Here is a 12,432-nt window from a genome sequence, read left to right as displayed (position 1 = left end):
ACATGGATCTTTCACATTCATGCATTTGGAGGTTGGGCCCAATATGGTTCTCAGGCTTCTCAGAAAATTGCAGTTATTTTAATCTTGAATGAGTTTTGGTTTTCTGACCTAAGTGGAAGAAGAAGAATTATTATTTTCTTTACTAGGTTACTCAAAATATGTCAGACTTTGTCACAGTCATTGTTCCCAGTTTGTGCTGTTTCAGATGGGTCTGTCTAATTTCACCTGGCACTGCCTACTGGGTGGATCAAAAGGGCTTTTGCTGCCCTGGGGGGTCAGTAGGACCTGGAAGTGCCACTCTGTGGTTTTTTAATAAGTTTCACCAGCACTTATTAGTATAGTGTGTTGAAAGGAGCACCTCATCTCTTTTGATGCAAGTGTGTGTCAGGCTTCACACAGCACACTGATGCATGAGTGTGTTTGCAGGTTTCTGCCTGTATCAAATATTTGTGCCTGCAAATAAATGCTAACTGATACAGCAGAATTTCTGTTTCATTATACTGCTGTATGTTTGGACAGAAATGTCTGTGACTGTCCAAATTAGCTGATATCCCCTGGTGCATCTTGGCTAATTGCAACACTGATTTTGTGTGTGATGGGGTAAATTGCATGCAGCTTGGGGTGGATAGTTTTTCAGGGACTAGCATATATGTTAGTGAAGTATCAGTGACTGTTCTGCAATAGATAAATATTTTTTTTCTTGTGCAGCTGTTTGCCAATGCCATCATTTTCCTTTGTGGTAACTTGATGGGCGCATTCCACAAACGCGAAATGCAGGTTGCTTCGTGGGATTTGTATAGATACACCTTAAAGTGCATTCAGGTCCGAATGAAATTGAAGATTGAAAAGAGGCAACAAGTGAGTGAACTAATTCATGTTATGAATTGTTTGTTTTAATTTCTAAAGTCTGTATAATTTTACAAAGTTGGTGACTAATGCATGTTGGAAGGGTTGGTCCAATCTTTGAGATACCCGCCTAGTGTCAAAAACAAAAGTTGTGCCATTTGTAACAAAAGAAGGAAGTTAAAGGGAGGAAGCTGTTCTCTGTGGCTTGTCTATATGAAAATCACTGTATTTGTAACAGGAATGCAATTTCCAGTTATTTTAGGTATTTTTTTCCAAGTATAAGATGTTTCTAGGATGGGCCCAAGGCAACTTAAAAGAACATGCCCTTAATGCCCTGAAAAATATTTGTAATTTCAACAGTTAGTTTCATGGTTCCCTTGGTCACTTTTTTTTTGTTTTATTTGTTCTTGTATTTTGTCTCACAAACTATTTTACTAGAAGAAAATTGGAGCCTAAGGCAGAAAAAGAAACTGTGTAATACATTACCACATTTGAGTATGAAGTTGTTTATTTCCATAAACTCCATTGGTATTTAAAGAATAAGCAAGGATCATAAATTTCTTACCAAGGAAGGATTGTAAAGAAGAACCAGAGCTGAAACTAGGGTGCCTTTCCTGTTTTATCCTGGTATAAGTAAGGTTAAGAACAGCAGACCTAGAAGGCTGATGTGTACTGAGTTCTTTGCCCACAAGTTATTAGATAAAAGGAAGGGGCTGAAAAGTGACTGACAGGATCAAACTGAAAAGAAGAAAACGCCACAGTGCTAATGTGATCTGTCCTCTGATGCTAATTTTGTGAGATAAGAGGACAAATCTGCATGAAAGTCCTGGCAGAATTTCTCCACACAGCAGCCAGGGAAGCATCTGATCAGCTTATACAGGCACTGTACTCTTATTCTTCGGGTGATGTGGTAACTTGCATGGTTTTTATGGCTGCTTGTTTGAGGTGTAGATATGGTTAAAGGCTATAGATAGCTTGCTTTCATCTGTGTTGTAATTTGTCAGACAATTCTGAGTCTCCTTATTGCCACCCAATTTTTCTCTGTGAAGACGATGTGAGAAATGCAGTTCAGTGTTCAACATCTCTTCCTTGAAAACTGTGTAATGATTTGTCAGCCTCAAACAGCTCTGTTGCAGTCAGCTGTGCTGTCAGTTTAAATTCCTCCCCAAGGTTGACTCTCCTAGGATTAAAATACTAGAGGAAGAGAAGGAGGTGTTTCTGGGGGCAGTATCAAACTAAGTTGTTGTGTATATGTAGTGTAGGGCAGTAACTGATGCTCAAGGGCTACCACTGTGATCCTAAGGCATTTCATTTTGGTGGCAGGCACTAGTTAAGTAACACCGGCAGCTTATTGCCCTCTGAATGCTGCTGCATAGGGTATTCAGGAAAAGGGGACAGAAAAAGGAAAAGATTTAGTCGAAGAGCATTTTACTCAGTTACACAATGTGTTGACCTTGCTGGTGATGTCATCTGTGAAGGTTCCTGCTTGTAGCTGCTCTATGTAACATTTCCTTTTCTCTGGTGACTGTCTCTGAGGCAGAGCCCTTCCTGGCTTAAAAGTACTCTCTTTTTGTTGTCTTCTTCTGCCCAGCAGCTTAGCAGAGTTGTATTTGAAGAAAATATTTTTAAAGCCAAAGCCAATGTAAAACAGTGCACTGAACAGTCAAACAATGTAAGCGGGTTTTGAAGACTTTCTATTGTCACTTAGTTCAAAAGACTTTCTTTCAGTGGCATCAGTTCCTTTAAGCTATAGCATGTTGTCAACACTTTGGTATCTGTTGCTGCTTTTCCAGCATTTGAGAATTCACCAGGGTTTTTAATATTGCATAGTTTTCATTACAAATTATAAGCTTTTACCAGAAGCTTTATCTGACAATGCTAACATAACACTGAGATTGGTGGGCAAAATGAGTGTTCATTTATCCTGAAATTGTAGTACTGAATACTGAATTTTTGTGTGTGTCATAGTTACAGAGATATGTCATATCTAGGTTACAAGGAACAAAAGAAAAAAAGGCAACAACCTTACTTAACTGTAAAATCTGTGACTTTTGAGAATAGAAATGTGAAAGTCTTTTCTGAGAACCTTGACATACATTACTCAAAGGCTATTTGAATAAAGGCATCTCTTTTTTTTTTCTGTTCCTTCTTGCAGTCACTGAAATCCTGCAGTTTCAAATTTATTGTATTGAGAATTTTGCATCATTGATTTCTTCTCCTTTTAGGAAAATTTGCTTTTATCCATACTGCCAGCTCATATCTCTATGGAAATGAAGCTAGCAATCATAGAGCGGCTAAAGGAAACTAATGATAATAGGCAAATGCATGACAATAACTTCCATAGTCTATACGTGAAAAGGCACCAAAATGTTAGGTAAGTACAAAGTCTAGAAGTAATTGTATTAAGCTGCTGATTCTTAACAATGCATATGGTCCAGTCAAATTAAAATTTGGAAGTAGACTTTCGGGCTGAATATGCATTTTTTTCTGTTGTGGGAAGGTAACATGTCGTGAACTGATGTGCTGTCTTCTAATCAGCTGAGATACTTGAAGCCTTTTTTCTGGAGTTGTTTTCCAAGGAGAGAGATGCTTTCTATTAAATGCACTGTAATATTTAAGCTGACTGCAGAATAGACATATCTTCATATTTCTATTATGTTGATTTTCCCTTTTGTTCCTGTCTAGCATTCTTTATGCAGACATTGTAGGATTTACTCGCCTTGCCAGTGACTGCTCTCCTAAGGAACTAGTAGTGATGCTGAATGAACTTTTTGGAAAGTTTGATCAGATTGCAAAGGTAGGTGTTGCAGTTTGTTGTGTACCAGGGATAAAGGCCACCACTGGAAAAAGAAATTTGTCTTTTTCACAAGACAGAAGGCAATTGGTGTTGGTGCTTCTGAAGTCAGGAAGGAAAGGCTGTTTTAGCTTTACAGCTAACTAGCAAAATCGCATTACAGCAAAATTTTTATCGGAATTAGGTGATTCAGCAGTCTGTTATTGTAATTCTAATTCTTGAGTCTGGAGGCTTATCTGTATTGTTCAGGGAATTGTCTGATGGCAAGAAATAATTATAACAGGGCTGGAAGAGGTACTCTACACAAGCTCTATTGAGGAGCTTTGCTGTATTCAGCTAGAAGGATTGCTGGCTGTATAAATGGAGAACTCTCAGGCACACATTTACATTCATAAATTCAGTTATATTGCATCAGACAAGGAGTTCTTTACTCAGGAGTAATAATTAGTAATGAGTGCTTACAGGAAAATGTATGAATGGCAAGTCGATTAAAATGGTCCCTATGAAGAGGTACCCCTACTACTGACCCTTTAGGATGGCAGTAGGTCTTCCACTTCCAAGTGCTGCTTGAGGTTAACTTCTTTGCAGCGGTAATTGCAAACTTTGTTTTTGAGTTCTCACATTACAGGGACTGTATCATATACTTGTTTGCATGATTTGACTCTGTGATGATTTCTGTTATTCCCTAAATCTGATCCTAATCCTAGGCGTATGTTGCATTGTAGCCATTGATTTGTTAGTTTTATGAGGCAAATATGGCTTTAGGAAAATAAACACTGTATTTTGTTGAGTCTCGTGTGACATAAAAAGATGAAAAACCAAACCAACCCAATTTATGCTTCTAGAAATCTGACACTGGTAAAGCATAAGTCAAGACTAATGAGTTACTAGCTATCAAAACTTCCCACGGTTTAAAGATGTTGCTTTGATCTCATAATTTACTGTATTTGTATATACTCAGTGATTAGAAAACTAATGGACTCAAAATGCTGGGTTTGTGAAATTCTAGAAATTCTTCAGAAAATGTGAAAAAATTCCAAAAACATTAATGTAGCAGAGGAGTGAAATAGCTTTAATTAAACTTTTGTGGATGTCATTGAACAAATTCTTAAATGTATCACTAATTAAAACCTGGCTAAAAACCTAGTTAACAGTCTTCACTAAGTGACATTGCTAAACTTTGTATGTCTATGAATTTGGTTGTTGTTAAAACTACTGTAAACAGTTGCTGTAACAAAAGTACTGAGCAATTAGAGAGTTGTACTAAATATTGTATTGTTGTGAAGCAGCTATTCAGAACAAACAGAATAGGCCATGTCATCTTATTTGCCACAAGCTTTTTATGTCAGAGTAGATGTAGAGGTTACACATATTTGGTAATTTTTTGCAACTGCTTTTCAGACATAAAAACATAAAAGATCCTAGATTTTGAGTGATACGTTTCATTTTCTCCTGCCTGCAAATTGCATGGTTTAAAAAAATGTCTGGATTTAGTGAGTCAAGGTCTTTTGCAACTCTGTGGTTGCATGTAAGAAGAGATTCCTTCTTTTTGAACTATTTTTGTTCTGCTGGGGAGTGTTCTCAGTCATCTTTTCCATACTGTAAAAATGTTGTGGTCTCTGGTTTACCTAGTAAAAGTTGATGGCTAACCTGAACACCGAGCTGGATGCTGAAGTCTTAACAGTTCCAATCCAGGGTTCCCTTGCTGGTCATGTAAACTTGTTGCTTGCTGCAATGCTCAGAACCTACTGGAGGGTGTAAGATGGTGCAGAATGACAGGCACTCTCTTAAGGCTTTGACTAATGACGGAGAACGGCTTAGTTTGGTGAACTGCCAGTGATTTGGGCTGATTTTTGAGTTGATTGAAGAATTGCTGGGCTGGTTCCACAGCAGGGAGGGTTAGGCAAATGAAAGTGTGAGCTGGCTCAAATTAAACCATCTCTACTCATCAGTGAAGCACTATATAACCTTGCAGAATTAGCCCTGGCTTGCTTGCAACCTTTGTAGTTAAAATTCTTCAAAAGTGTTTTAGCAAAGGACAGCATAAGGAGCTCTTTGCTCTTCCCCTTTCCTCCCTCCAGCCAGTCACAGGCAGCAGTATCCTCTATTGCAGAGCTAGGAAAAAGTTTTCTGCTGCCAGATAGTAATGCATGTTTTTCATATTACAGATAGCAAAGTGTAGTGTGTGCAGCTTCCTCTTCAGTCATACCTGAAACAAAAACTCCCATTTTGTTTCTGCAAAGCTACCAGGTTGGGCAGCTATCGTGGTTTAAAGCCAGCCACAAAGCTCATTCACTCACTCCCCCGCTTCCTCCCACTTTCTTTCTTCCTTCCTCCACCCCCCTCCCCCTCCCCTGCCCCCTGCTCACAGAGGGATGGGGAGGAGAGTCAAAAGAATGTAACTCCCACGGGTTGAGATAAGAACAGTCCAGTAAATAAGGTGTAACACAAACCCACTGCTGTTGCCACCAATAATAATAATAATAGAAAAATAACAAGGGAAGAGAATATGATACCACTCGCCAAAACGAGCCTGACCCCCCAAAAGAGAGCTCCTGCCCTTCCAGGTAACTCCCAGTTACCTCCCTGGGCATGACGTGATGTGGTATGTAATACCTTTTTGTCTAGTTTGGGTCAGGTGTCCTGTTCTCTACTTCCTCCTGGCCTCCCCTCCTCCCTGGCAGAGCATGAGACTCACAAAGTCCTTGGTCAGACCAAACATCACTTAGTAACAACTAAAAACATCGGTGTTATCAGCTCTATTCCCAGGCTGAAAGTCAAAACACAATGCTGAACCAGATATTAAGAAGGAGAAAAATCGACTGCTACTGCTAAACCCAGGACAGTATCCACCCCTCATTCCATATCATTCACGTCAGATCCCACATTTTCAATATACCATCACTCTTGCATATATATATACACAAGATATATACACTCTTGCATATACACACATAGACACAGAGATCGTTTCTTAGTGCATGGACCAATCCCCATAATGCTGTCGAGTCCATTCGGTCCATGATGTCAGGCTCCATCTCTTGTAACAGTCTTTCAGAACAGGAGAGGCTCTGTGCAGTATTGGGTCATTGCCTGCTGATGCTGATCATTCCCTTACTGTAGAACTTGTCTGGTTCTGTCAAAGTTCATTCTCTGTTGGGATGATGGTTGAAGGGAAGTCAGGGCTAGTCACTGGTGGCCTGAAGACATCTGGTTGATAGGCTATTAAAGTATTACACAGCAGGCAACAACATACAATTAAGTTCATTGGCTGTTTTCCCCTAAAATTAAATACCCTTGAGGTACACATCGGAATTCCCCATCATCCCGCATTACCCACCAATTGTATCCAGGTCCCTGAGCAAAAGCAATCCCACGAGTGGGTTTGCCTTTACTTGAAGCAGGAATAACCCAGACTGTCTTCCCCAGCAAATTCTTCACATGCCCCATAGGAACTTTGTCCCCATCTACAATATGTAAAAGTTCTGACTGGGCTGGGCCAGCCCTGTTGGCAGATCCTCTGGTGTTGACCAACCAGGTGGCTTTTGGTAAATGTCTATCCCAATGTTTGAAAGTCCCACACCCATTGCTCTCAGTGTAGTTTTTAACAGCCCATTGTACCTTTTGATTTTCCCAGAGGCTGGTGAATGGTAGGGGATGTGATATACCCACTCAATGCCATGCTCTTTGGCCCAAGTGTCTATAAAGTTATTCTGGAAATGAGTCCCATTGTCTGATTCAATCCTCTCTGGGGTGCCGTGTCGCCACAAAATGTGTTTCTCAAGGCCCAGGATAGTGTTCTGGGCAGTGGCGTGGGGCACAGCTTATGTTTCCAGCCATCCGGTGATTGCTTCCACCATGGCAAGCATATAGCGCTTGCCTTGGTGGGTTGGTGGAAATGTGATATAGTCAATCTGCCAGGCCTCCCCATATTTGCACTTCAGCCATTGTCTTCCACACCAAAGAGGCTTTAACCATTTGGCTTGTTTAATTGCAGCACATGTTTCACACTCATGAATAACCTGGGCAATAGTGTCCATTGTTAAGTCCACCCCTCGATCACGAGCCCATCTGTATGTTGCATCTCTGCCCTGATGGCCTGAAGTGTCATGGGCCCACTGGCCAAAAATAATTCACCTTTATGTTGCCAATCTAAGCCCATCTGAGCCACTTCAATCTTAGCAGCTTTATCCACTTGTTGGTTGTTCTGGTGTTCCTCAGTGGCCTGACTCTTGGTACATGATCATCTACATGGCGTACCTTCACCACCAGGTTCTGCACTCGGGCACAGTGCAGCAGCCCAGATGGGTTTACCTCTGCATTGCCAGTTGCTCTGCTTCCATTGCTGCAACCACCCCCACAGGGCATTTGCCACCGTCCATGAGTCAGTATAAAGTACTGGCCCCTTTTCTCATTCAGCAATGTCCAAGGCCAGCTGGATGGCTTTCACCTTGGCAAACTGACTGGATTCACCCTGTTCTTCAACAGTTTCTGCGACTTGTTGTTGGGGACTCCATACAGCTGCCTTCCATCTCTGGTGCTTTCCCACAATATGGCAGAACCCATCAGTAAACAAGGCATACTGTTTTTCACTTCCTGACAGATTATTATTATATGGTGGGGCTTCTTCCGCACGCATCACCTCCTCCTCTGGTGACATTCTGAAATCTTTGCCCTCTGGCCAGTCCATGATGACTTCTAGAATGCCTGGAGGACTGGGATTTCCTATTCGAGCTCGTTGTGTAATTAGTGCAGCCCATTTACTCCATGTAGCATCAGTTGCATGATGCGTAGAGGAGACCCTGCCTTTGAGCATCCAGCCCAGCACTTTTCTGCTGTGCTGACTGTTGCTTTGCCCTCAGATCCAGGGCCTTTTTTTTCCTTTTGAAGGTGCTAGATAGTGTTGAACATGGCCCTGTAAGCATAGGCCAAGCCCCAGCACGTTGCCATGATTTGTCCGTCTCTGGTATGGCCAGAATGACCACACTCCTCATTTAAGTTTTACTAATTTTTCCAGATGTTGCAGTTGTTCGGTGGTGAAAGTACTGGAGGGGCACACTGACCTAGATACTTGCCCACTCTATCCCACACACCCTGCCACTCATGGCTGTCCAGCCTCGGGGAAAATCTCTTGGTCCTCCTATCTCGTCATTTAACCCCACAAAAGACCCAAATCTGACTCTGCTTAACTCTTGAAATCAGATGAAATGGTTGTGGGCAAAACACACCCTGTATGCATGCCAATATGCTGATCCCCGTCACAGTAAGCAAACATGTCTCAACAGTATTAAAAGGCCATTCAAAAACTTCAAAACTGTCAAACAATGCTGTAAATGGTTGGGGTGGGGGGGTGGGGAGGGACTGGGAGGGTAAAAGAATGTCTCCTTCATAGGTTGACCACCCAAGAAGGAGAAAAAATATGTGTAATTGCTAAGCACTTCCATTATATACCTCCCCAAGTATAAAGGTGATGACCACACTGGGAACATAAGCCAGATCAGTTTCATGATCAATGATTCTATTGTATTACAAGTCATTGCCATAAAGTACAATGAGACAAGAACCTTAGCCCAAGCCCCACACTTGAAAAATACTAATACAGCAACTACCAGCTCGAAGTAAGATATGATATGCTGAAACTGTGAGATCAAGAGGAACAACTTTGAGAGCCAATAAACCAGCACTCTGACCAGTGACTATTAATCTGAAACAATGAATGCTTATCGCAAATACGATTAGACACACTCCGGTCAGATCTGTCGTTATCTCAACCCCTTTGTGCCCCACATTGGGTGCCAAAAAGAGCAGTCGTGATTTAAAACCACAAAGCTCATTCACTCACTCCCCCCGCCTTCCTCCCTCTTCTTTCCTCCCTTCCCCCCTCCCCACTCCCAGAGGGATGGGGGGGAGAATCAGAAGAATGTAGCTCCCACAGGTTGAGATAAGAACAGTTCAGTAACTAAGGTATAACACAAGCCACTGCTGTTGCCACCAGTAATAATAATAATAGAAAAATAACAAGGGAAGAGAATACAATACCACTCGCCGAAACGAGCCTGACCCCCCAAAAGAGAGCTCCTGCCTTTCCGGGTAACTCCCAGTTACCTCCTGGAGCATGACGTGCTGTGGTATGGAATACCACTTTGTCTAGTTTGGGTCAGGTGTCCTGTTCTCTACTTCCTCCTGGCTTCCCCTCCTCCCTGGCAGAGCATGAGACTCACAAAGTCCTTGGTCAGACCAAACATCACTTAGTAACAACTAAAAACATCGGTGTTATCAGCTCTATTCCCAGGCTGAAAGTCAAAACACAATGCTGCACCAGCTACTAAGAAGGAGAAAAATTGCTGCTGCTAAACTCAGGATACAGCTTAATCCATCACTTCTCTCTAATTCTGCATGGGTTTTATGATGATGCACAAAGTTACGTATGAGGCTTCTATGGCAAACTTGAGGGAAAGGTAAAGAAACTGCCTCTTTTCAAGTGCTAACAAAGGCAAAGATTAAAAAATAGACGGATTTCACCCTTTGGATGGTAAATTCTGTGACAGTTCTATTTTTATTTATAGTTTCTCAGTTGCACACAGTTCCAAGAATAAAGTGAGAAACTAGTAAGATGATTGTATTTCAGAAGTGCTTGAAGTGGTCATTCTTCTTACTCTCCACTGAGCAATATCCAGGCATTTGGATGTGGAAAAAGAGAAATAAGCTTTGCTTTAACAAGGATTGAATGAAGCCTGACTTTCTCAAAATGATACAGACAAGTCCTAGTTTTGGTGTCATTAGCCTACTTGGTTTTTCCTGTTATATATGTTTACTATAATTTCACAGGAGAATGAATGCATGAGAATAAAAATCCTGGGAGACTGTTACTACTGTGTCTCAGGCCTACCTGTGTCCTTACCGGTTCATGCCAGGAACTGTGTTAAAATGGGACTTGACATGTGTGAAGCAATAAAGTAAGTATAGCACAGAAGACTTTTTAACATATTGAGGCTATGAAGATACTGAATAAAGTATTTTTTGTCAACTTTCAAATTAGCTGTATTTGAATAGTTACACACTGGGTCATAAGTCTCTTTTTTGCACTAAGTGTACAATGAGACTAAATCTTAATGAATCTCCAGGAGTTGGGGAGAAAATCACAGGTGTAACTTATTCTCCAATACTCTCCTCCCTTTTATAGGCAGGTGAGAGAAGCCACGGGAGTGGATATCAACATGAGGGTTGGCATCCATTCTGGGAATGTGCTGTGTGGCGTCATCGGCCTCCGGAAGTGGCAGTACGATGTCTGGTCACATGATGTGTCCTTAGCAAACCGGATGGAATCTGCTGGTGTACCTGGGTGAGGATCTTCCCTGTCAGTGCTAATGCACTCTGTCATTATGGTTTTTATAATCCTGGTTTATGAGTCTGGAATTGTAATTGTGCCATGACACAGATCTTCATAATGAGATGATGACAATAGGACAAATGTGTACTCACCAGAGCTGTAAACTGCTAATATTTTCTGATTCTGTTTTCAGTGGGCTATAACACTTCTTAGGCAAGTGACTGTTTCTTGACCTTCTCTTCATTGGAGAAACTTGTGTGTCCTCAGCAGTGCGTTAAGTTGATTTAGTTAACTTGTGCACAGGTATAACATATATTTGCAAATTTACCTAGAGAACACATATACTACTTAAGTTGACAAGGCAAAGCTGCATATTTAACTAGTGTTTCTGTTAATATATTGAATATTAATATATTAAGTTTATATAGAGAGTGCACCTATATGCACCATCACCAGTGCCCCCCAAAAATGTGAACAACTCAAAATGCAGTCTGATGAGGAGTGTCCAAGACAGGAGAGTTTGGGGCTGTTGGTTGTATTTCTCTGTAGCATTTGTCATGGGCAGAATAGGAACTTAAGTGAGTGGTCCTGAGTGAAAAAGCTTGATGCAAAGCAGTAATGTAACTTGCTGTGTGCTGCTCAGCAGTGCAGAGGATTGGGTTTGAGGCTACTATTCATGCTGCCGTTTTTAAGATGCTCATTGAAAAGGACAAATACAAGTGCTTTTAAAAATCACCAGCATTTAGAAAAGTGTGCTATTTCCCAGGCTGAGCTAAGGGATTACAACTAAGCTAAGAAACTTCATCTTTTTTCCTCCCCCCATATTGTTTCCAATTTTTCATTACCAAATAAGCCTGTGATTTTGTAGGTTTTTGGTAGGGTGTGCAAATTAGTACTTATTAATTGAATGACATTCATCTGCGTGTATGTTTAAGCATTAAAGTATTGGCTTCTTTTAGAAACTGATTCTAACCAGGCACATAAAAGGGTTTCTTATTGTTTCTATGCTTCAGTCAGATTTTTGGGTATACGCTTGTAACTTAAAAATTAATATCTGCAAATCAGTAAGGGGATATGCTTACTTTCTTGCATTGGTGCTCAAAACAGAAAATGAACTGTTGCTTGGTTAAGAGTTGCAATACCATCCATGCTGAGTGCTTTAGTGTGTTGACTCAGCATGATTAAACACAAATATAGAGTTGTAAAGTTTTTTTTGTTCGTAAAGCAAACAACATGACTGAATATGGCATGCAAATGTCATTTTCTTAGTCATGTTTAGGACCATTACCTAATCTTGGAAACTTCGATTATTCCATTACATTCTACATGCTTATGTTTGATGATCTGTTAAAGATTAAAGCTGGTTGGCATGCTGATTTGGAAACGTTACACTTAATGCTTTCTATACATGTCTATAACTCACTTATCATGTGGTTCAAAATTAGCCAAAGGAAACCTTTGA

The 12,432-nt window shown here is 40.8% G+C and overlaps 1 protein-coding gene across 3 annotated transcripts in view; it reads left to right on the top strand.

Moving 5' to 3' along the window:
• ADCY7 (adenylate cyclase 7) overlaps positions 1 to 12,432 on the top strand; it is a 70,173-nt gene that overhangs the window by 36,752 nt on the left and 20,989 nt on the right. For all 3 annotated transcript variants that reach the window (XM_061369057.1, XM_061368978.1, XM_061369139.1), the window contains exons 5-9: positions 709 to 858; positions 3,072 to 3,220; positions 3,532 to 3,643; positions 10,469 to 10,596; positions 10,824 to 10,982. In XM_061369057.1, coding sequence (XP_061225041.1) covers positions 709 to 858; positions 3,072 to 3,220; positions 3,532 to 3,643; positions 10,469 to 10,596; positions 10,824 to 10,982 — 698 coding nt within the window. The remainder of the gene's footprint in view (positions 1 to 708; positions 859 to 3,071; positions 3,221 to 3,531; positions 3,644 to 10,468; positions 10,597 to 10,823; positions 10,983 to 12,432) is intronic.

Source organism: Neopsephotus bourkii, unplaced genomic scaffold (genome assembly GCF_033783945.1).
Source record: "Neopsephotus bourkii isolate Nb327-2 ecotype Australia unplaced genomic scaffold, CSIRO-AGI_Nbou_v1 NB_13, whole genome shotgun sequence".
NCBI lineage: Eukaryota > Metazoa > Chordata > Aves > Psittaciformes > Psittacidae > Neopsephotus > Neopsephotus bourkii.
The sequence above is the reverse complement of the archived record's forward strand: the minus strand, read 5'-3'. Positions and strand labels throughout refer to the sequence as shown.